General features: G+C 40.9%; 1 protein-coding gene and 1 long non-coding RNA gene across 6 annotated transcripts in view; one reads left to right on the top strand and one right to left on the bottom strand.

The window, feature by feature from the left end:
- Nucleotides 1-24,777, top strand: part of LOC130150608 (uncharacterized) — a 58,728-nt gene that overhangs the window by 29,610 nt on the left and 4,341 nt on the right. Inside the window, exons 3-4 of the long non-coding RNA XR_008822294.1 lie at nt 10,569-22,581; nt 23,291-23,393. This is a non-coding gene — a long non-coding RNA (uncharacterized LOC130150608). The remainder of the gene's footprint in view (nt 1-10,568; nt 22,582-23,290; nt 23,394-24,777) is intronic.
- LOC130150599 (tyrosine 3-monooxygenase-like) overlaps nt 5,764-24,777 on the bottom strand; it is a 48,777-nt gene continuing 29,763 nt past the window's right edge. The window contains exons 11-13 of one of the 5 annotated variants that reach the window (XR_008822291.1): nt 24,363-24,496; nt 8,470-8,569; nt 5,764-8,082 (exon numbers count right to left, since the gene is read on the bottom strand). Coding sequence is in view for 3 of the 5 variants with exons in the window: in XM_056341720.1 (XP_056197695.1) it covers nt 22,603-22,762; nt 24,363-24,496 (294 nt within the window). In the remaining 2 variants the exon portion in view is untranslated. Of the gene's footprint in view, nt 8,570-22,361; nt 22,763-24,362; nt 24,497-24,777 lie in introns of those variants that run through there. The other 4 variants (XR_008822292.1, XM_056341721.1, XM_056341720.1 and 1 more) reach the window with 4 other exon arrangements.

Genomic DNA, 24,777 nt, shown 5'->3' with positions numbered 1-24,777 from the left:
CATGGTAGTCTGGCTGGAGCTGGCAGGCTGGCCTGGACCAGAAGTGTATTCCGAGAGGCAGGCAATTCAGAAACTCAGGAGCCACTTCTCTGTGTGCTGGCCACAGTTCCTGCTTCCCCTGCCAATATGCTTATGGTTTGGCATTTGCAGACACACCACAGCTGTCCAGTTGATAAACTGACACACTCTGGGTGGCCCTCATCTCTTGAGATTTTACAACTGCTGTTTGCTCCACCAGACATGAATTGAAGTCTTCCAAACTCTCCCACAGAGACTTTCCTGGTACTCTGGTGTCAAGTTCAGAACAAGAATCCAGAGCAGACCTTTTATTCCTAATAACACTTGTTTTCTTATACTGCTGCTCTCCTTTGTCCAGCTGGTGCCGGCAATGAACCCACACTTCTGTTCACTGGTTTGCCCTGCTCAGCAGTAGTCAGGAGTTATTTTACGGTATCCCTCCAGTCCAGTAGCCCTCTACCCTTGAAGGAGGAAAGGCTGTGTGTGCTCTACAGTCAAACTCAGGATTCCAAATCAAATGTACTGCTGCGCATATACATTTATAAGATCCTTGTACCTCTTCCTGGTGTTTCCTGCATGTTTGTTGTGCAGGTTGAAGAAACATCTATCACCCACTTATGTGCAGTAGAACACTGAAAAACACAATATCCCTAGTAGAGATGTTGAGAAATGCAACTGCTGGGTAAATTGTGTAGTAGCTTATAGTGACTGGTATGTGTCTTGGATCTCTTGTGCAATTCTTGATTTACTCACACATACTCCTGGAATATGTAGCTACTGCACCTAGGAGAAAAGGAGAAAAAAGATGTAACACCCATAGAAGGTGCTGTTTTAAGCACAAGGAACTGAAAGTTTCAGCTTTTAGTGGCCACCATCAAAATCTTGTCAGTATCTTTCTTTTCTAGCTTCCACATCACAGCATTCAGGTAGCAATGAAAACAGATTTACAGATAACTCTAATTTCATGCCAAATTGATACCATAGTAGAGCAACTGTTCGATTGTGGACAGAAGGAGAGGTATTCATTTCCATTTGCTTCTGCAGTAGATTCATTGAAATGTGTTCACTCAGCTGTGTGCATATATGCTGATGTAATCAAGCCAGGTGCATGCATAGGATTTTCTAACAGGAGGTGGAGATGAGTCTGGATCATGTAAAGAGGAGATGGAGAGCTGTGCAGGATGTTTAAAGGTCACAAGGATGCTTAACATTTTGTACTAGACACATGAGGAGGGAAAATAGCACAGGAGCACAGAGTTGTTAATACACTGAATAGCAAGAGGGGCACGAGTTAGGCATTTAACAGTCCTGAGTTCCAGATCATGTATGCTGCAAGGGAGAGGGGAGGAGACTGAACCTCTGTGCGTTCAGATTAGAAAAGACTAGGGAACCTGGGCTACTTATAGGAAAGGCAGAGAATGGAGTAAGGACTAGCGGGAACATTTTAGAAAAGACTAGGGAACCTGGGCTACTTATAGGAAAGGCAGAGAATGGAGTAAGGACTAGCAGGAACATTTTACTGTCCCACTTGAAATCAACCAGACTTTTTAGTGGGCAAATGTTTGCTTCCAGCAAAACAGACCCAGAAGTAGCTCTCATAAAATGTGTAAGGTTTTTTTCAGTCAACCGAATACTGCATTCTAGTTCAGTCTGTCATTTTTCAAGGGAATGTGGTTTTTCTTTGCCTTCTCATGAGCAGAGAGAGATATGAGACAAAGTTGTACAGGACACACTGATAAACAAGGCTGAGCTTGCAGAGAAAGCTTTCCAGCTTGATTTTTGCCACCAGAGACTCGTATACCATTGAACTTCCTAGATAGCCTCTCAGATTGTATAAGTGAAAAAGACATTACATAAACTGCCAACATTTTTCTCTTTTTCACTTTGAGAACCACCCTTGTGGGATAGTTATAAGGAATTTAGTAGGGTTGGCTCTAATAAGTTCTTGCAGATAGTACTCTAAAAATACAGACAGAAGAGGAAGCAATGCTCTTTTTTTCTGTTGGTTGTTTTTTTTTTAACAGTTACCAAATTTTACAAAAGGGATACAATTCTTTTAAACTTTGTATATGATATTGTGGAAAACCTTTCAATTTTCACTGCATTCTATTACACTTTCAGCATAGAGGAGGTGCTGTCAGGTATTTCCAGTGGAAGTATGTGCTTTCTCACCAAAACCTAGTTGGATTATGTGCTTAATCCTCAACCCACCTGTGACCTGATAACTATAGGGCGCTTCAGTTTTCCCTTCTTAACAACAGTCCACCACTTTGACAGGGTAAAAGAAATGACATATTGCTGCAGCCCCAGGAAACCTGCTTGTCCAACTGTAGGTTCACTGATAAAGCAGTTGAACAAGGAAGTCATGTGTCTTCATGTTGGCCATCAAGAGTAACCATCAAAAATTATTATCACCTTTGACCACCCAAGCAATAACTCCCTATGTTCACCCTTTCTTCTAGATGACAGCTGCAGTCTCTTAATATTGACTTCTCATTAATGTCTCCAGTTCAGATCCCAATGGAAATAGTCTGAGATAGGGGAAATCCTTTTTTTGTCTAGTTTCAGTAAAAGTTTCATAACACATGAATACTTGCATGAAATCCAAATCCAGTTAAATTAGTTGCCAGGTTATATGGAGGTCTGAGATCAATTTCTCCCAAAGAAGTGGAGTTTGACATACCAAGTAATGGGCATGAAAAGCACCACCCTCATTTGTTTCCATCTAGAAGCTGCCACGCTAGTGCCTGCCACTGACCTTCATGGAGGATGCAGGGCAGTGCACAGCCTCCCACAGAGCTCTGCCACCAGGTCACATAGGAAAGCCCTGGCTCTCACCTGTGCCACGTCAGGTCCCTCTCTTGCTCGCCCATGGGGTTGCTCAAAATCAACTGAATTATGCAATGAAAGCTGATTGAGGTCTCTTTTGGTAAATCCAGCATTACAGGCCTTTGCATAATAATTCCAGGACCAGTCTTTCTCTCCATCTTTCAAAAAATTTGATAGCAAAAGATTATGACATCTCTTTAGAGTGACTTTTCCAGATCAGTGACCATTCCCTATGAAGGTTTCATCTGTCACTGAATGTTTACAATGACTTCAGAAACAATTTCTTCTATCCCTTTATACCTACACCAGTTTGGTATTGCCCCTTCCAAGGTCAAATCTATAGTAGCATTCATTTTCATGAGAATCACTATCTATAGTAGCATTCATTTTCCTGAGAATCACTAGTAATCTCTTAAAAAAAAATGACCTCATAAATTACAATCTTTGTCAAAGTCATTTGGAGGAGAACAGTACCATAGCCACACACACACACACACACTCTGCAGCTGGGGAAAAAAGGCTTTCCTCAGCACTCTTCTTCATGTGTAATTTTTATAGCCAAAAACTAGAGTGGGAAAGGAAAAGATAACATCTGAGTTGGGATGACCAAAGTACATAGAGAGAACAATTTAGTCTCTTAAAACAATGCAAGAAGTTAGATTCCAGTAGTAATTCAAGTGAAGGCAGGGGGCTGGGCCACGAGCCAAACATCTATGCAGTCCCAGTGACCCAAGCTATCACATGAGATACACCTCACTTCTTTATTTGCTTGTTTATTCTGAATGACTACAAGGGCACTTGATGTGATAAAACGTGGACAATGTCCTGAGTTCAGCTGGAGGGAGTTAGGATATTATCTTTCTGGAGCTTCTCTCTGCAGTAATGATGATACCCGTTTTGGGGTTAATTTTCTGTTGAATAAGCATGTCAGGTTTTAAGGCACTGGTCCAGACTGTAAACAAGTCAGTCTCTTTGGAGCCTGCTTTGGCAGCTCTGCTGAGGTTACTATTTGTATTACAATATTTGCTAACCTATTCTTCATAAAGGCAGGTATGTTTCTGTGAAAAGGAGAAGCAATGTTGACATCTGTCTTCTTGCCAGCAGCAGCAATCATGTTACCTTGTTATGTCAGATAGCCCTCCCCCATGCTGTGATGCACTAAATAAGGGACTGCTGAAATTCTGGCCCAGGGCTGATTACATTTCTGCTCCACACACAACTCTGAGTAGCTATACAAAAGGCAGGAGCAGCTCGGTCCCACCATTCCAGTGGCACTGAGACCAAAAGAAACTTTACTGCTGAGAGAAATCAGTGATAGAAAGCTCTGGAATGTAAATTTTAGATGAGGTAAAGGTTTTCACATATGGCTGACAAGTAATTTAAAGCACTAAGGAGAGTTCAAGAGGGAGTTAAGTGGTCCATGTAGATATACAGATACTAGAATAATTTGGATGCATTTAGGATGCAGGATAGACAAAGAATTCATCTCATCCCCAAGCTGTTTGGAGCTGTGACTGTGTTTTGGTTCTCAGCTTGTACAAAGTTTTCTATAGTGAGACTGGCCCCAACTATAATAGATCATTGTAATAGCTCTGTTCATATTACGAGGTTGGGGAGTGGAAACCAAACAATCTAAACAATGTAAGACCACCACAATTACTTCTAATGTTTTTATAGGTTACCCATAAACTTGTGGGCACTTTTCAGACTAGAAAAAGGCATAGACTTGGACTTAGATCTTATAGCCCAAGGCTCTAGTCCAGTGCGTGCTCCTTGCACTTTCAAAACTCCCATTGACTGCAGTAGTAGATCTAGGATAACATTTAGGAAGTTCAGGATTATTATTTGTGCTGCAAGATTAAATGAGGTGTTTGCAAGAAGAAAAAGGACTAGCTTCTGGTGGACAGAAGGTTGCTGTCCCTTTTCTGAAGGCATAGGAGGTTTTAGCTGGTTGGGGTTCTGATCATTAGTGATAACTTTGCTTTCCTGTTTTCCATTTCTTTGCATTTGATTATGCAGTTCAAACTCTGACGAGGAGATGTTAGAAATAATTGATGTTGTACACACAAATAAGGAGTTAATTCATGCAATCTATTGCCTCATTCTCAAATGATGGGAGAATTACCCCTATAAGGCAGAGAATGTTTTCTTTGAAATAGGTAAGATTTTTCAAAACATCTAGGGCTGGCCTCATGCTGCTCCCACCAAAGCTGAAGGTTAAAGCTTCCATTCGCTTCAATAAGAGCAAAAGTAGATACACAATGAGCACATTGGGGACCTGTCAGGCAATTAGGACTAAACATGCCTCTGGCCAGATCCTGAAGTGATTTATCAACTCATGAAAATAGATGTGCATTCACTTTACTCAGTGTAGCTGCATCAGTTTATATCTGACCCTGTGTTCTGGGAATTCCAAGTGACAATATTGATATATTGGCAGTATAGCTATGGTGGGGTAAGTGTATAGGCCAGATCAGCTTTGCGGGAAGAGGTGGTACGCTTGTTACTCCAGCTTATATTGTTTGAAAACCAGAAAACCTTCAGGGCATACAAAACCTTTTTTCCATTTCATACCTGAAGGTTGGCCCGTATTTGTGAAGGCATGCTTGCTTTTTTCTGATGGTATTAGGTGGACTGGTGGAAGATACTATATTTTTCTGCAAACGTAGATACAGAGATTTCTTCAAGACATGACTCCGTTGCAGCTCTTTCTCAGGTATCCACCTAGCACAAAGCTGTCTCTTTCTTTTCACTCACTATTCACTTTTGCTAATTTCTGCACTTTTTCTTCTCTTCTTCCTACTTCTGCCCATTCCCACCCTTTATGGTTCCTTTACTGTAATCATCATGCTGAACTCCTATTTAACTTTTTCCCTTATTTGGTGGTATGGATAGGCTTGCTCCACAAAAGACAAAGCAATTCCACAGTATCTTTATTATTGTGTTTTGACATTTTTCGATGCTCATGTAATTATAGGCTGGGTTACTTTGATATGGACCTGATCCAACATCTGAGTATTTGATTGGTTTGCACACTGTCAGTGTTAAAAATTACTCTTCTCTTTTAAAGTGACAAACTTCCCTTATTTTTCCCATCTTGTTTTCATTAGCTTTTCTTGACAGTAGGTCATGTTAGGTGCTTTGCCATGTCTGCTGCTGCTGTCATCTCCTAATGTCAAAGCTGACTTTTACAGACACTGTTGTTCCTATCTTTGAGCTTTCAGAGCAAGGTTTGTATGTGGGGTAGATTTTGTTTTTTCTCTCTCTGTCTTCATTGCTGTCTCTGCTTCTTGTCTTCTTGGTTTGCCTTTGGCTTTTGTCTTTCTGGTTTTTTGGCTCAGCTGTTCAGTAGCAGAGGCAAAGTTATTGTTAGTGCTGACTGAGAGAAAATACAAGATGGAGAGATGCTTCTTTCTTCCACAGTTTAGTATGATGAAAGATCTTCCATAATGAGCCTGACTTTGAGTCCCACGCTGACTTTTTCAAGCTGAAATTAATCCACCTGAAATTGTACAGGCAAAATTCTATGTCAGACTATAAGCTTTCAGCAAAACGACTGATATTAGCCAAAACATTTGGGAGATAGGAAGATACTTCAGAAAGCGGGGTGATCTCACTTTTTGGATAATTTCCTAATGTTTATTTTAAAGAAATGTCATGACTCAAAACTATCTCAACCAAGAAACTCCATATTTGGGTTACTTTGTTGTCCCTGGCAAGGATAGGTGCTTTGGACTCAGTCTGGAAGGTGTGGGGGGGTTATAATTTAGATATTAGTAACAATGTCTACTTACATTAAAAACACATTGGTTTTCTAAATACCACATTCTGGCTTGTGCATTGCTTATTAACCACATACCAACAGCCTTTGTGCTCTTTAAGCAGTATGCAGTAATATACACTCTTTAGGAAGCACATAGCCAAAGGCTACCAGATGCCTGAACAGTTGCTATTATATCCATCAAGCAGGATGTTAAGAAGCACTCAGTTTGAAGCATCTTCTGATCTCCACAGGAGTTTCTACAGTCTCTGTCAACTTCATGGGCATTCTTGGGATTGTGCTGACTGAGAAGACCCCTCAGTGCCTCTCTGGGCATATCCCAAAAGTGAGGTCTCAATGCACCCTGCTTCTAGCCTACTGCTTGATTGTGAGTAGCTCCCTGCGCTAACTATGGCTTTTAGGCAAGCACTTACATGTTTCTCCTAAGCCCCAGAATGCTGAAATGTGGCAGTTCCCTGTCTAGAATTAAGTCCAAGGAAAAAGCAGTAGTTAAAAGGGTAGGTGGGGATGTGGAAGTGCTTGTGGATAAAAGGGTAATCCTGAGGTGATGTCATTACCTGGACTCCTCAGTTACTGGCAAATAAACATACAAGAAGTGCAGAATTAGGGTAAACTGCCCCGAACATCTTGATAGAGAGAATGACTTTGCTATGCCTGAATCTTAGTACATTCAAAGGCAACTCGGTCTGCCATGTAAGCTCTGCACAGCCTCTAAACACTCTGGTCCATAATTCCTGGAGTCCCAAGTCTCGGTTTTGGGGTGTTCTGCTCTTAATCAAAACTGATGTAGGTCAGGCAAGTACTTTATTAACTGGCATTACTGTGGCACATACTAGGACATCTGAAGAGTGAACTTAGATTCCACCGAGACATCAAGGCAGCAGACTTGGCCTCCGGCTGCAGATGAGTGCCAGCAGGGAGAGTCTGGTCATGGGAGCAGGGAATTCAGCAGAGGCTGCAAAACTCTCCCAAGATGGGCAAAGTAGCCCTTACCAAGCTCCTTGCTGGCACAATGAGACAGCTACCAGTGCGCAAGCAAGGCAGCTTAGGTTAGGTAAGTTTACATTACAAAACCATTCTGTCTGCCATGTAGAGAAATGCTAAAACATTTTGAAATTCCTTAATAGCAGTACCTTTATTCAGAATGAGTCTGGGATATTGTACCACCTAGAAAAACCATAGTCCAGACTTATTCAGAGTTTAAATACAGTAATTAAATCAAACTAGTGAAATCAAATCCAGTTCTAAAAAAGGAGACCAGCACACTAAGGTACTAAGGTACCACTTTGAATGCTTCTCTTTCGAACATCCCAGTTGTCATGGGGAAAGTAGTGAACCTGGATATGAAATGCTGCTTCTGAAATCCTCCTCGGAGCAGTGAACTGAGGAAGGTAAGTCTTCTTATCATGAAATGCATGTATATGCTATTTTGGACCCAAAACTTCTTTTCCACTCTGGAGGAACAAGAAACAAATTTATTAAACTAGAGAAATGGGCAATAGGTACATCTTCAGTAAAGACCTTGTGTACTTCAGTGGTTAGATTTGGGGTAAGTTGTCCAGGCCAAAGGTAAATTGAGCTAATAAATTTAGGTGGACCTTCTAAGAAGCACTAACTACCTTTTACCTTTGGGAGTGTGAATTTTTTGACAGGTTAAGATTTTCTAGAGCACAGAATATATCTTTCCTCTGTGTTTGCTGTCTCTTTCAGGAAACATCAGAAACATTTTAGGGATAAAGGGTCATTTTCTAGAGAACAGTTTGGTAAAACAAGGGGTCTCTAGCCAAATATGACAATAGTCAACATAGTTCCTTGTGTACTTCACAGTTAAGAAATCTTACTCAAAGTTCAAAGGACCGGATCAAATTCCTCTTGGATTTCCTGTGATAATCTCAGTTGGATCATCTGCTCTTACATGTTAGAGCTCAGCGATGTCTGACTCTGTTAAGGAAAAATGACATTTATTAGGCATAACTTTCTTTTACAAACCTTCCTCATCTGGCTGGGACAACGCACGCTATTCAAAGGGCTGTCTTGCAGCTGATGAAAATTTTGTACAGAGAACCAAAAAAATAATATCAGATGGGAAAGAATGAACTGTGTTAACCCTTTATCTTAAAAAAAATGGTGATTTTGGACTTGTCTTCTCTCTCTCCCCATATGTTGGAGTCCATTTAACGTATACTGCAATTTCAGGTTTTGTTAGCAATGGTTAAATTCATTCTGCTTTGCATTGCTGCAGGACGTGGTTTGAAACACTCATACGTTACCCAGATTCCTTACCAGCATGCTCAGGAGCAGTTGCACAGAATGATCATTTTCAGCACCTGTGTGCCAGTCTAAAGGTCCAAAAGGAGGTTCAGGACAAGTAATCTGGTTGACCTTAAGGGTCAGAGTCCTTGGATATAGACTTGTATTTCAAGAGATGCAATTTGTGGGTATTGAAGGATAGAACACAAATCAAATGGAACGATACTTCTTTTGGGCAGACGAGTTATTCCTTGCATTTGCTAGTCATATCTTTATCAGCATCCCTCATTAGCTATTTTTTAAGGGCATATATACTTGGAAAGGATGCTTATATGTTTCTTGTGTTAAAATATAATTAGGCAAGTACTAAATGTTCAGCTAATAGAGATCATCCTAGCTCCACTGATATCAAGTTAATTCAACTCGGCATCTGTTCTGGTCTATATGAAGCCATTGCAAGTTTTACTGTTGAATTTAGAGGACCAGATTTCACTCACTCTTAAATATTTAAAGGACGGTATTTAGGAATTGTGACCTGGGGTGAGTGCTTTGAACACATGTAATAAAGGGAATAAGTTTGTGATGTGTTGTACTATGTGGTGAGAATGCATACATTGTGATTTTGTTTGGTTTAGTCTATTTTTATAGAGTACTTGAGGAGAAATCCATAAATTTGAGTAGTTTAGTCAACTAGCTAAGCAAATGTAGTGACCTTTTTCAAGCCAGAGCTTCTATTTATTTCTAATGCAGAAGTTCTCTTGTAGATTTACCTATATGACAGAGGCAAGGTTCCTAATTCTGTCTATTAGCAGATGTGGATTTTGCTTGAGCAAGGTTAAGTGACTGATAATGATCTATGTCATGACTCAAGCACAAGCATGGAAGAAAGTTTGTGCTGGCTTCCCTGAAAGAATGCCTTTGCTGGTTTTTATAGGCTTCATCCAAAACCCAATAAGAGAACTCTTCAGCGCCGTTAGTGAGGCAGAAGCATTTCCAAGAAAAAGGAAAATTTGAAAATCTGCATTTTCAGCAGTGACTAGTATTGGCTATTCCTCAGTTTCAAAGTTCACAAGCAGAGAAATCAAAGCAAAATTTGGAAGGAAATCCAAATGAAACGGGGCCCCAGTTTCAGGTTGTTGGTACTTTCAGCTTTTCAGACTCCTCTTCTGAAGTGTATCCAGTCAGGCAACTGAATCGCTAGTCATTTTAGAACTCTCGGGCTCATTCTTTTCTTTTTCCTCATCTTTTTCTCTTTTCCTCTTCTCTTTTCTATTAAGGTCAAATCCTGCTTCTCCTGATGCCAATAATAAAACTCCCATTGATTTCAACATGAGCAGGAAATATGCAGTTTGCTATTTACCACAACCACCACAATGAATCTCTGGGAAGAATTCATTTATATTCATTCCAACGATGCCATGAAAAATGGGGTTTTGCTATTTTATCACATCCAAACTGTTGCTCTAACTCTAACATCCTAGCTGTTGCTAACAAGTCAGTGATGATTTGTAAACCAACAATTTATGGTAACCACATTCCATCCCCATTATGATGTGTGGTTTGGAAATGGAAAAGTAATCAAGACCTCCTGTTAAGAGACTTTATTTCAGTTGAATTTTTCTGTAAATAAAATAATTTTGAAAGGATCATTGCTATATGTTTCTAACTCTAAATTGTTCATTTGATCTAGGCCTCATCTATGATCCATATTCCTGCCAGGCTCTGTCAGGAGTGTGAGATCCCCAACAGTGGCATGAACTTACTGGCAAAACTGTTTCCATCAATGTAAGTGTTTTCACTCAACTGGATAGTTTCACTAGACTGCAACAGCAGTTCCATTTCTTGGAGACAGCTATGTCCATTCCTTGGAATACTTCATCATACTTTATCAGTACACTATAAGGGTACTCTGACATAAATAATGGCCTCCTACTACAGTTACAGTAACAGATTAAAAATTATAGTCAGACCCATGGTATGTAGTAATGCCCTTGGGAACTAAGAGCCTGCGTAGTTTGTGCAACACTTTGTCTTGGTTGTAAGGATTGTGGGCAGTCACTATGACACTAAGGAAGACTTTCCAGCACTTTGAAGGGAGACCACCTAGAATTACTGGTAAATAGACTCAAACAACAGAATTCTGTTCCAGTACTAGATTCTGGTACCAACTAGGTTTAAAACCTTCTTTTGATCTCTTTGACACTAATACCCGGTCTTTTCAACCCTATGTAAGAAGCCTAGCTGCCTGGGTTTGAGGTTAGAGACACTTCGGCAACCTGCTGAAGGAGATCTCAAATTAGGCAGTCAAGAGAGTGCCCTAGTTAATCAGCACTAATTATGATGTGATATGAAGATAGAGACCACACTAAATAGGAGATGAAGCCCTCTTCCTACCCCTTCCACTCCAGCAAAAACCGCTGATTATTTTACATATCCCAGGACTGAGCACAATCCAGTGAGGGTAGGATATCAGCTCAAAGGGTTTGTATGAATGCTCTGATTTTCTGTTGAACAAAAGACTGACTACTAAAAATCACCCTCAAACTGAATTATTTTGAGACCTAAGAGTATGAATAGGTTTTGAACATGTATGAATCCTCATGAGGTGTTCATTAACCTGGCTATACTGTAATAATGTTATGAAAAATTAACTAATATTTTGTTGTTAAGTAACTTTCTAAGTAGTGATCTCCATAACATTAACGTGAAATACATATATTTTAAAGGACAATTTACCTCATTTGGTACAACAGACTGAAAAATAAGACACAAATCCTGGCAAGAGAGGTCTTTCAGCATGGGGGACTACAACCACAGGTCCATGATAAAATGTATTCATGGGCTTAACTCCAGTTTAATGTGTTCTTTCCCACTCCTGACCCTCTGCTGCAAGCTTGATGCCTTCTCACTAGTGCCAGCACAGCTGTTCCTGAGCCTGTGTTGTGAACTAGAGCTCTGAAATCTGGTTGAAAAAAGTCAGTATGTTTCAGGGAGACAATAATGTTGAAGTAGTTTCCTGATCTGTCATAGTCATGCTGCCAGGTGTGGTGGACAGCAAGGAGCAGTGGAAAGTGGGACAAGGTTGTAGATGGGAGTGTCTGAAGCCAGTAGTACTGTTGCCAAAGGCAAAACTATAACCTAAACTAGCTTTAGAAAAGAGCCTAAATATTTCACTAAGGAGATAACCACGATATGGTCGTACAAGCTGCTAGATAAGGGTTGTGGTGGACCTTGAAAGGCTGAGTTCTACCACACCACACCCTGCAGCCAGCCAGCCACGCAAGTGTGATGTTAGGGGCCACTGCCGCTCAGGCAGTTTCATCCCCTGTGAGCAGCCTTTGATGGCATCTAGCCCCAGCAGTTCTAGAAGCAGATAAAAATCTCAAAACTGGTCTACATGATTTTATCCCTACCACTCATTCTTTCCAAACAGTCCTTTAGGGCGTGGAACAGATTTCTGTATCTCTTCTTTATTTTCACAGATGTTTACTACCCCTGTCTATATGGCTTTGGCCTAATATACCACGCTGTTCTTTCATTAGAAAGTTAACGAAAGGAAGAAGATTGTCAACACCTGTCCATCAGTAGGAGCCTGTCAGGTAACGGGGCCAAAGCCGAGCCAGCCGGCAGGTTTACCGTACTGCTAATGCTGCGCTACCACCTTGTGGACAGAAGGCAAATAGCACAGCGCTGCCGGGCACGCAGGTGCAGGGTCCGCGGGAAATCAACAGCCCAGCTGGGGAAGGTGGCCGCGGGCAGCCTAGCGGACAGGGCAGCGTCGTCTCAGTCCTCCAGGCTGAGCCAGCTCAGGATCTGGGCAGCCAACAGAAGCCAAATGGATTGTGGGAAAATCTGCTGGAGCTCTGGAGTGTGATAGCAGGTGAAGGGTACCCCTTAAAAGGGATATGACAGGCTGATTCTCCTCTAGGATACAGAGAGAAATAAGCAGGAATAAATCATCTTCCTATTATACTAGAGACACCGATGCCTTTATACAGGCAACTCCTAACTGTAGTCCTCAGAGCGACTTGCAGCTTCCTTGACTGTCTTCTTCCTGCTAGCTCAACTGGCAAGCCCTTTGACAGTATATTACCTTGGAGTCCCAACTCCTCCATGTTCTTCTCTCCACATCCTGGGATTACAGCAGCTCTCTTGCATTTCAGTGCTTTGATTCAGGAGGAATAGAAATCAGAACACCACTTAAAAGATCAGTTACTGAACTTGTTATTCTTAAGGATATTTATCGGTAGCCTCTTCATCCCATCAGGATGAAGTGCCCTATGACACTAAACAGATTCCAAGAGAAGAAGGTGTATTCAAAACCTTATCTTCCTTTTCCCTAAAACCAAAAGAATCCTTCTGCAGGTCTGAAACTCTGCACGATCAGGACGCTGTCTTGTGTGCCTCCTCACACGTGAACTACATAAGGATTTGAAACAAGTGTTACTCAGGTATCTCAATTACAAGGCAATGATGATTGGCACGGTCTGATTTGGGTCTTACATGGCTGAAGGCAAAAGCTTTCAGGGGACTGATCCTCCTGTTAGTCAATAGGCTAGACATCCAGATTTATGCTGATGCCAAATTCTCTCTGTGGTCTCATGTGACACAAAATCAAACTGAGGCTTTTCACATCCATAAAACATGTCCAAAACCCCTAGTTTATTTCATAATACAGAAAAGCCTTCCTCAATTGCTCTTTTATTATAGTAGTTCTCTTATTGTGGTAAATTAGGTGTCCACTGGAGCAAGCACGTGAACCTGGGCCTCTAACATGACTACAGATTGGCTTAATGATAAGCAGCAGAATTTTCTCTGCTTTCCTTCTGTCTCACCTCCCCCACCCTCTACATTTTCTTAAGACAGTTTGGTCACTTTTTCCAGGATCTCCTCTTCCAAGCTCAAGAATGGTCCATCCTGGCATGCAGGAAGCCAAGGAAAGATGGCAGGAGGCCTGCCTGGATGAAACAAGGAGCTCTAGACAAATCTCAAACATAAAAAAGAAACATGAGAGAAACATGGAATTAGTTTCAGATCTCCTGTAAAGGAAGACACTTTCTATCATAGATGAGGTTAGGAAAACCAAAGCCCAACTGGAGCTGAATCTGGTAAGGGATATAAAGGGCAAGAGGGAGGGCTTGTACAAGTATATCTGCAGCAAAAATGGGGGAAATGTAGGCATGCTGCTGAATGGGGTCATGTCAACTGAAAAGGAACTTGGCAGAAAGGTCTGTTGGCCTGGGGGTACTGGTGGACAACAAGATGACTATAAGCCAGGAGTCTGCACTTGAGGCTAAGATGGCCAACAGCATCCTGGGCTGCATTAGGAAGACCATTGCAGCAGATGGAGGAAGGCAATCCTTTCTTTCTGCACAGCACTGGTGAAACCACATCTGGAGTGCTGTAACCAGCACAAGCCATGAGCATACTGGGGCAAGTCTAATGAAGAGCCATGAAGATTATTTAGGGACTGGAGCACGTGACACACAGAGAGATGCTGAGAAAGCTGGGACTGTTCAGCCTGGAAAAGAGAAGGCTCAGCGGGATCTTATCAAAGTGTGTATGAATACCTGATGGGGACAGCAAAGAAGGTAGAGACAGACTCTTCTCAGCAGTATCCCACGAAAGGCCAAGAGGCAATGGGCACAAATTCATATACAGGAAATTCCATTTAAACATGAAAAGCTTTTTTTACTGTGAGTGGTCAAATGCTAGAACAGGCTGCCCAGAGAGCTTGTGGAGTCTCTGTCCTTGGAGATATTCAAAGCCTGACTGGACACAATACTGAGCAACCTGGTCTAGTTGTCCCTGCTCTGAGTAGGATGTTGGACCAGACAATCTCCAGAAGCTCCTTCCAACCTCTACGATTCTGTTCAGTAACATGTTCATTATTCCAGACGCAGTTCTGATGGGAGCAATGCTCCTGTGTACAACTTCTCATTCTCTTTTTGGCAGAGAGAGGAAAAACATTTCTATCTTTAGATTCTGTTTTCAGGATAAGATTCATCCCACAGGTATTGTGGGATATGAGCGAGTCCTCGTGCTCTTTTCAGCACTTTCTGTGCCCCACTTCTCCTGTTGCCCAAAAAAAGCTTATTGAAGCATTGCAGCTCCCTTCTGCCCCCAGCTTCTGTTTTACAGGGGATGGGAAAGACCAAAGTTTTTGTTTGGTTGGTTGCTTTTTTGGTGTGGCAAAAGCACAGGATAAGCTTAGGATATGAGGGACAGTAAGTGCACTGCAGGTGCTCTTCCACTCCAGCTCTGTGGAAGAGTGGTCTTTTAATTCAGGATTAGATCCCTCACCCCTTGCTCTGCCTCAAGCACAGCAAAAAAGCTACACAAGACTACCATGAATCTAGGATTCTCTCCTATTTATGCTCACCTGCTGTCCTTTTGCTCCACTTTTCCACTGATCCATACTGTGAAACAGCAGAGCTGCCACAGAGAAATGGATTGTGTACCAAAGACCTGAATCTTAAAGATGTGTTAACTTAATCTACCAAGATCTTGCTAGTGAAAAATTTTCATGTCATGCTGAAAATAACAACTTCTTTACTGAGGATGGAAGTCTGGTAATGTGACAAATGCTGAATCTGTTTCTCTGGAGAGAAATTGCTAGCAGAAGACTCTGTGATAGCATTGTAGGAGGAATTCAGAGCAAAACAGTTTTTGCCGGGTTTTGTTGGTGCCCTCAGCTATGGGAGTACATTCTTCCTCACTTCTATGAGTTGGGTTGCTTACATAAAAAATTACTTCCCCTTGCTCCATGTTTCCTAAATTATGTAATTTATCTTACCCTGCCTTACACACAAATATAAACAGGATTCCGTCATCTCAAAACTGATACATTAAAAAGCGCAAAACCTGAAATTCCTTTTGTCAATTCTCAGGCAACACAGTGGGCCATGTAGCATAGCCTAAGACAGCTTTTCTGAAACTGGTGGTGTAACACCATTTTAATTTCAGCTTATCAGATTTAAGCCATCAGTGGGAATCATACTGGACCCAACAGTCCTCTGTAACAACTTTGGCTTCTTAAGCACCTAAAGGCTTAGTAAACTGCTGGAATGTGAAGAATGATTTGCAGAAATTAATCAGGAAACTCTTTGTACGGCACATCTTTGCTATTCAAGGAGTAGTGTGACATGTTCTCTACTTTTCTGCGTAGATATCACTGCTTCTTTGCTTTGTGTTTTCAGTCTGGTTCCTAGACAAAGAGAGATGTCAAGGCAATAGGAAAGTAAATTTTCTCCACCCAGATCTGAGTTTTTTATCTATCTTTGACTCCATTTAACCAAGTAAGATAACAATGCAGAAACTAATGATGTATCACAAAATGCTGAGAAAATATGCTTGAATGGTTTGCCCACAACCAAAGAGGCAATATCATAAAGCCATTACCACATTAGTGATGCTGTGGCTTTATTACCAAATTGTGTATGTACTTGATAACACTATTGGATGATACATTTGTAATAGAAAGCCCATTGTGGTAACCTTTGACTTGTTTCTTGCCCGGGGATAAAGATTTGTAATTGGAAGAAAGTTACAACAAGCAACAGTGACTAGCAAGTTTCATTTACGAAACTCCTTCCTCCTCAGGCTCCCTGCAGCTAACACAATATTTCATAAAGGGGGCTAAAATTCAGATTTGGTTACAAAGCCTGCCTTTGTAGGACACTAGAGACACAAGGATTGAGTGAAATCATTTTGTTTACTCAGATTTAAACCAAGAAATATGAACTAATGCAAGAGTCAGAACCAAATTGAAATGTCTGAAGTACAAGACTTAAACACTACAAAATTCATATCATCATCCAACACACATTCCATTTCTAACCCATCAGTTTTGGGATTCATTCAGGAAATACTTAAAAACAGGCCTTTTTTTTTTTTTATGGGTTCTATTGAGAATGTTTCTAACACTCTTGTAAAAAACATAATTATGATCATCTGTGTCATCTTGTGAGATGTTCTTGAAAGACAGCATTTGTTAATTAACAAATTAATAGATATTTTCCTTCTATGAGTTTGTTTTAATTGTCTATTTATATCAGAGTATTTAAAATGTACCAGTCTACCACTTCAAGGAATCTTTCTATAATACTGATAGTTGGGGTTTTTTTCTCTGCCAGTAAATATAAGAGGAAAGTACCAAATGCAGCGCAGTGATATAACTGTAAATGAATCCTTTATTCTGACTTCTACATTTTAGCTATTAGCCTGCTCAAGAGAAATTTTGCTGTTGATTCAGAGTCTGTAAGTGGGATCAGTCAAACTGGCTTCATTAAAGTCAACAGCAAATCCTGCCTAATATTGCATGCCATGCTCAAACACCACAACTTCAGCGACAGCTGAAATAGGCCACATAATTGTAAATGGTATCCAAAATCATTACAAAGCTGCCAGGTCACATACTGAAATTCCAGACTGGAGGATTTTTCTACTTACTGTACCTGTACATAGCAGGTGTTAAGTGTTATGTTTTAAATTTAGTAGTTCGTATTTGAATCTATCATGAGTAATTTTGTGAAAGGCATACCTTGAAAACTAACACTAATGGTTGTGGATGAGACTAGAGATTCGGTTTGGATACACCAAGTGGTAGCTGTCATCTCTTCTACCAGAATGTAACCATTTTGCCAGGTCTTAATTGCCTTCAACAATAGGCCGGGTTTAAGTTTAAGAGGGTTCATTTGTTGCTCAAGTTCCGCTCAAACTCTGGGAAAATAATATTAATCTTTCTCATGTTCAGTGAGTTAATTTTCCCCATTTCCAAACACAAGTCAAAGGGATCAATAAAAAATATTTTAAATAAAAGGAAAAAAAGACTACTTTTGACAAAACAGTTAAGCAGGGTAAGAGACAACACCTAGCATACAACTACAGCAATAACAATTTTAGTCTTCTGCTGGAGGAGCAGTGCTTGGCCAGTTGCTTGCTTTTGTCTCCTAAGGTTGCCTTCACTCAAAATTTGGGACTCTTGTGTCTTGCAGGGCAGCAAGGCCTCATCATCTTCAGCTTTTCCACACACAATGTAAAAAACTCTTTCCTGAAACTCCTTTTCTACTTTCTAACAGCTGTACCCTATGCTGAAAGTAAATGCCCAAGATAAGGTTAACACTCCCCAGGCACAGTTAAAAAAAACTTAACTGACCTTAACTCCTTCCTACACTCTTGCAGGCACAAACTTTCCTCCTTTATGCTAAAAACCCTTCCTTTCCAACAGAAATGTTTCTCTAATATAATGAAACAGCATACGCAAAATAAACATGCTTTAGACCTATCTACCAGTCCTTTCCATTCCTTGTCCCTTTGCTCTGCCAGTTGTCAGCCAGACTCCTTTTCTAGTCTGACTTTCTTTCCCTGAGGAATTCTTGTGGTGGGAGAGAGTGCCAGAGATTTTCTTTCACTTTGGGCCTCAGCCACCAGCGTTACCCAAAGTTAATGTATATTTAATACGATACAGCCAGTAACCCTTTCTGCCAACCTCTGATCATGTGCCAGCTGAAGAGTGCTGCGAAGTAACGTCCTCTAACTAAATCTCAAAGCCCAAGTATAAACTCCTGATTAGTGGTGGGTGAGATTACTAGGGATGTATGCATATACCCCTCTGTTTCTTTGCCAGCTGGAATTTCTCCATGCTGTAGGATATCTACGGAAGCAGGCTCCAGAAAACCTTCTGGTTTTGCAGTACATGTGCAAGGCAAAGCTACCAAAGGGTTTTTCCTGGTAACTTCATTTCCTGCCTCAAGCCGTCATGTAACACTTCTGTGCCTGGTTAATTGATGGTCATGATGTAATGGGTAAGTTATGGCATTTCAGCGATGGGTGTAAGGCAATCTTCATGTGTGTAGTTGAAAAGGAACAATTTCATGGTTTAGGTTTCTTCAGGAATACACTATCATTTCCACAGAAGTTTGCTTTTTTTTTGTTTGCTTCTTCCTTCATGGACCACCAGAGACAAAGATGACTGAGAGTAAAGCAGTTTCCATTCTTGGAAGATCTTTCTCCCACCCCCCTGTATTTCTTTAACTGGTTAAGTAAGGTTTAGGTTCACCAGGTAGTATAAAGGTCAAAATGTTAAGGGAACCAAAGAGAAGTGATTGAGAAGGTCTTTCTGAGGATGACAGCTCTGCCTTGTAATACAATACTATTTCTCCTGGGAGTGGGTGGGAGGCCTGCCTAAATTTCCTCTTCCTGTCCTGCCAAATTCCCCAAATTGCATAACTGTGTATTCTCCTTACACAGTGGTACCCTTGGCATCCCTAGTGAATCTGCAGGGAAGTAGTGAAGCAGCTGGAGGCTTGAAGGTTAACCAAAATTGGTAGAGGACAGACTTGGTTAGCCAAAAAACAAAACAAACCCAAACCCACAAACTGAATTTACTAACTCTCCCATGTATAACAGAACACAATACACATTTAATAATATACACTATTTTGCTCTAAATGCACTCCATCTAGGAAAAATAAGTTTATCGGGATAAGCGAAGGACCCTTGGGGAGTTCATCAGTTCAGTTTCAAGTCACAAGATGTGTTTTACTTGGCTTTGGAGCCTTCTTGTGCAAGATTAATGTGAAACTGCTGAAATGCAAACTGACAAAAAGACATATTTTTACCAATTGGTGCTTTTTCCTCTGTGCCATTATTTTCATTGGGAGGCCCCATCACTGCCTTCCCCATCACCCCTGCCTTAGACTGACAGGAGTATGAGGTACTTCTTGGCTTCTGTGAGGAAATGAAAGAATGACTGTTTGAAGAGCAGCATGACCAGTGTACCTCATAAGGATGTAATCCTGAAGGCTTTTGCTTTGTCACTGGACTGAATCAGATGGGAAGAATTTGGACCTCCTTAGCAGGGAGTGTCAAACGTGGTTATCCTGGGGTAGGTTTTGCCTGAGTAAGGAGGGAAAGATTTGCCTCCTTTGGAAAAATATTTATGTTTCTTAAAAGTTCAAGTAGCCAAATTCATTACTTTTGAAGCTTTGCTAAGCTTCACTGGAGCCTACTGTAGCCATGTAAGCTGGCTGATTGTCATTAAGACAATAAAAAAGCAAGCACACCCGCAGAGATTTTGATAAACCTGCTCTTACTGTCTGCATACAGCACCTTAAATAGGCTCAGGGCTGTCGCTGGGATTGCTCAAGAGATTGGGTACTACTCAACGTGTGTAAGGGTGGGAGAATCTGGCTCCAAGTGGTTTCTTTTTCTCTCCTTGCTACAGGAACTGGAAAAGACAAGGGTGTGTGGGCGGGCCTGGAGTCCCTCCAAGGAAAGTGTGAGGCCTTGGGCAAAACAAATCCATCAGGTCTCTCATTTCTTCCAAGTATAGGTCTGTTCTGAGCAATAGCCAAACTCAAGTCTAAACTCCACATTCAACTGTTTCACGGGGAATACGTGAAAAAGGCCCTATGGCCTACAGAGTCCATCTATAGAAAATATTTTGATAGCTCATCTGCTCTGGCATTATCTTCCACTTAAAAAGAAAGAAAAAGAAAACACACAAAACTGAAGCACATGGTTCAATTTTCACTGTAAAACAACTGATTGATGAAAATAATACTTCTGAAAACAATCTGTTGTGAGCTATCAAGGATCTTTGCCTGTGCACCAATTGGCAGGAAGCAGACAGATAAATTATTACAATATGTAACAAAACAAACTGGTCTGAAGAGAAATGGTATTTGTGTGTGTGTATGAGCAGGATAAGTAGAATTAAATCCATAAAAGTATGCTAAGAGATCATCCTCCATCGCAGCAGAAATATACTGGAAGGAAAGAAAGTTGCTTCAGCTCTGTCCCTGTCTGAATCTCTAGGAGAACAGGGTTTATGATATGCAAGTGTTCTCCTGAAGAAGAACAGATGAATCCTGGACTTAAATGAAAAATAAAAAAAGAACTTGGGATGTTCCTGCTCTTGAGAGGTAGGGGTCTTATAGCCATTTTTGTCAAGATGCTTCCAAATTTTTCAGGCATCACCACATCTTAATAAAATGGAGAAGTTGCAGTAACTCCCCAGATCTTGAATACTCTATTACCGCCCGTGGGGAAATTTTCTGAAGTGCTTATAGACATGAAGATTTAAGAGGCAAAATCCCATTAACTTTCTATAAGACAGTTTCTTTATAGCCCGGCATGTGAACAAACTACAGTGAGATAAGCTCTGTATGAAGTAACAGCATGTGAATTGTTGTGTTGTGACTTTCCGTGTTCATGCTCCTATCTCACAGTGACCTTACAGCTGAAGCAGAGATGGTGACTCCTTTTCCATCAAGAGCCAAACCACATCACATTTGCCTCAGAGCTCAGACCATGTACCCTGGCAGCTGGTGGATAGCAGTGGACAAGCCTGCTGTCTGCCACGTGATAAATATACTTCTGAAAAGATAAGTAGAGCTTCTAAATTGTGCAGGATAAATCTTCCTTGATATTTGTGGGTCACTGTCACCCAGCCTGAGCCATCAGATCCACACTGACCCGTTCATGCCATACCTGTAACCCGCATCAACCTTGTCTGTTTCCACTGACGCTAAGAGGAGAGGGAATCTTTCCAGGCATGAGCCCCATCTTCTTTTCCTGAACTAGGCCCTACTTGTGGATAGTAGAGGAGGGAAGTGGACACACAAAGCATGAAAGTCTGGAAAAGGCAATTCTGGGAAATGTGACCTGCAGGGTGTAGTTAAATTTCAGACACTTATCAGAGAGGGACTGGAGACGGAGTCAAGATGAGTTGGAGCATGTATCTGATATTGTTCCCATAGTAAGGCTTATATGGGTGCTAGTAGTTGATCTTAGGTTTTACAATAGATGTTCCATAGATGTGGCCTTTTGGTTATTACTGCAATCATCATGACTTCAACAAGAAAAAAAGATTTTTAAAGGTCTCCAGAAGTATCCAAATCCCATTAAAATTCAGTGACACTCTTTCTTAAAGGCTTCTTTGAAAATCCTTCCTTACACCTCTACTTCCTCCCCAGAATCCAAATGTCCTTTTCAGATTAAGCATCCTTATATGTGACAGAGCCAGAGTATCATGGACTTATTATTTTCTGCTGTTTTTAGCCAAGGGACAAATATTCTGCAATCTAAACATGACAGGAAATTTTTTTGCCATATTTGAAGGCTGCTGAATGTGGTGAGTGGCTAAAAAATAAATAGTGAGCAGAAGTAAAGGGTTCCTCTTACAAACTCTTGCATTTGCACATTGTAAGGGAACCATTCATAGCCTGTGAGCACAATAGCTGATAGTAATTGCTAGCAGAAATTAGCTAGCTGCAGGGACTGCTAACTGTAGGCAGCTAGCCAACCTAAAAGATTGTGATCATGTCATTTAAGTAAGCAGCAAGTAAAAGAGTGTGTGGCTGAAGAATTACTGTGCTACTTTGTGACAGATAACTTGACAAGGTGACAGGTGAATAAAAAAAAAGAAAAAAGCCTGTAAGAGTCCAATAGTAACAGATAAATACACTCCAAACAGCTGTAGCTCATTTCACCTACCAAAATTGGAGTAATTTGGTCTTGTTTGTCATTGAAACATACTCAATAGGAACTCATTAATGTGGCTAAGTCAGCAGCCTAAATTACAGTAAAAAGATTAGCTTAACAGAGCTGTTTTGTGGGTTACAGATTTTCACATGCAACTACAAATTCATCACTAAACCTTGAAGTGCTGGAACCATCTACAAGTATCTCTATGCCAGGTAAGATGTACTGCTGTAGTTTTAAGAGAGGTTTTCAAGGACCAGGCAAAGGTTTTTCAGTTCCTCTTTCATTTGACAGAGTGTCCTCTTGACTTTCTGAGGTGTGTTCATAACCTCTACGCTGCTGGTGAAAGGGTCATAGTGCAGAGAAAAAGGTTTCTTGATCTTCATCGCATAGTTTCTGTGGGGGAAGAAGACAGAGCTGCTGGTTCAGAAGCCATTTCCCTAAGGGTAACACCTGCAGGACCTAACTCCTCAGTACGTAGGCATGGACTTACTGGGGAGCAGAGGCTGCTGTGACACCTCCTCACTGTTACTCCTTAACACTGCCTGGAGCAGTATATCCTCCCCATGGCTGAACTACTTGCAGCCCAAAAGATCTGCAGTGCCTGCTTTTCAGCGTGGCTGGCTCAGACCCGTCTGTGCTCTCACAGCTCTACGTTAACACAATTCAGAGTTATTACAACCACAAGCTGAGGAATGCAGGAACACAGCCCGTCTGCCGCCTTCACTTCCAAGAAATTACCTGGAGTAGCTCTTTCTGCGTAAAATTCTAAAAATCTGATGCTACTAGGCATCCTGGGCTATTTTGCTGTCTCTATTAAAAGAAAAATCACAATTGCTTGCCATTTTTGGCAATGTTTCCATTAAGAAAATGCTGGTAGGAACCCCCTGTACTGATGTTGCCTTATGTTTTCTGTTCTGACAGATTCTTGTGCCTTCAGTTATTTTGAGCAGCTTTGGCTGCACCACTATCTTGACAAAATGTATGAAAAACCTTCAAGTCTGAGAGTGGTGTATTCCTTGTCCTTGTAAGTTCTGTTCAGGTTTGCCTGAGTCAAATGCTCTTGAAAGTCCTCTCTCTTCTGCCAGTATGTTCTCAACCACATTTTTATACACATTAATAGTTTAATGTGAACCTCCAGGTTTAAGATGAGGCACCTAATTTGCCATGCTATAACCCCAGCAGACAGTGCTGCTGGGGAAGAGATGGAGGGGAGTAGGGAAGAAATCTGGACCAGGTTCTCTTCCTGTAATAAATTCCTCATTTCAGCTCCTACATGCTCCTCAGTAGCTTCACAACCAGCCTCCTGCATCCAGCCAGAATAAGTCATGTTGTTCTAACTGTTGATGAATGCCAGAATTTAAACCCTACTCTAGTTAAAAAAAAAATATATATATTTACTGTATAACATAACACAGTCAAAGAAATACATTTAGAAACACCTCAAGCTAATTTGAGGTAATGTTATTTAGGTTGCAGTCAGCTACTTTGTAGAAATTAGATTGCCTGTGAATGCTGATTCTGCATTCTTGTGCAGATATAATCAGAGGAGAAAGGCAATCTTGTTTTTAAGCCCCCTGCTGATCCATGTTAATTCCTGAGTCTGCTATAAAATTTCCATGTGACCTTGGGTAAATCAGTTCTTCATGACATCCTATTTGTATGGACTAGCACATAGGCACCCCAACTGTGGGACTGCGCTCTACTCTTACTCAGTTACAGTTACAGAATTTACTTCAGAAGTTCCTAAAAAGAGGCATTGCTAAGATGAAGCATGAGACAGGGCATAATAATACATAGTTATGATTTTCTATGAAGCTTTTCAGAGATAAACAATCTCATGTTTAACTTTGTTGTAAAAAAAGCCACTGTGCAGAGGAAGTTGTGCTGTGAGATAGCCTGGTGTGGTTACTGCAGTAGTGGTAGATGTATTTGAGATTAGGATATAAGCCAGTGTGCCCCCCTCAATGAAAATATCCACAAACACTTTACTTACTGAAGCTTGGCCTTGGCATCTTCGAAATTTTCTGCTACGAAATAGACAGGCTGGAAGGCTTGATCCTGATAGGGGTGAACTGCAGTCACTTCTGGATCAAAAGGCTTGTACTCTGGCTTGTTTGATAAAGCGTACTTTGTAATGAGAACAACAAAGGTTAGAGCAGGTGAACGAACATAGCAAGAATTAGTGCCTAATGGGCTGTGAAATGCTCTTTGTGGAACACTTAAAGGTAATATCAAGTCCTATTCTTTCACAGGTGAAAGATGCTTTCATAATTAGCAGTTAATAAAAAAAATAATATTTTTTAAAAGAAGAAAAAAGAAGAAAGAAAGATGTATGTCCTGTATTACAGTGATGTGCAATTGGGTACCATAGTTACATTCTCAGACAGGGAGGGGAAAGTCTATGCCAC

Source organism: Falco biarmicus, chromosome 5 (assembly GCF_023638135.1).
Source record: "Falco biarmicus isolate bFalBia1 chromosome 5, bFalBia1.pri, whole genome shotgun sequence".
NCBI lineage: Eukaryota > Metazoa > Chordata > Aves > Falconiformes > Falconidae > Falco > Falco biarmicus.
The sequence above is the reverse complement of the archived record's forward strand: the minus strand, read 5'-3'. Positions and strand labels throughout refer to the sequence as shown.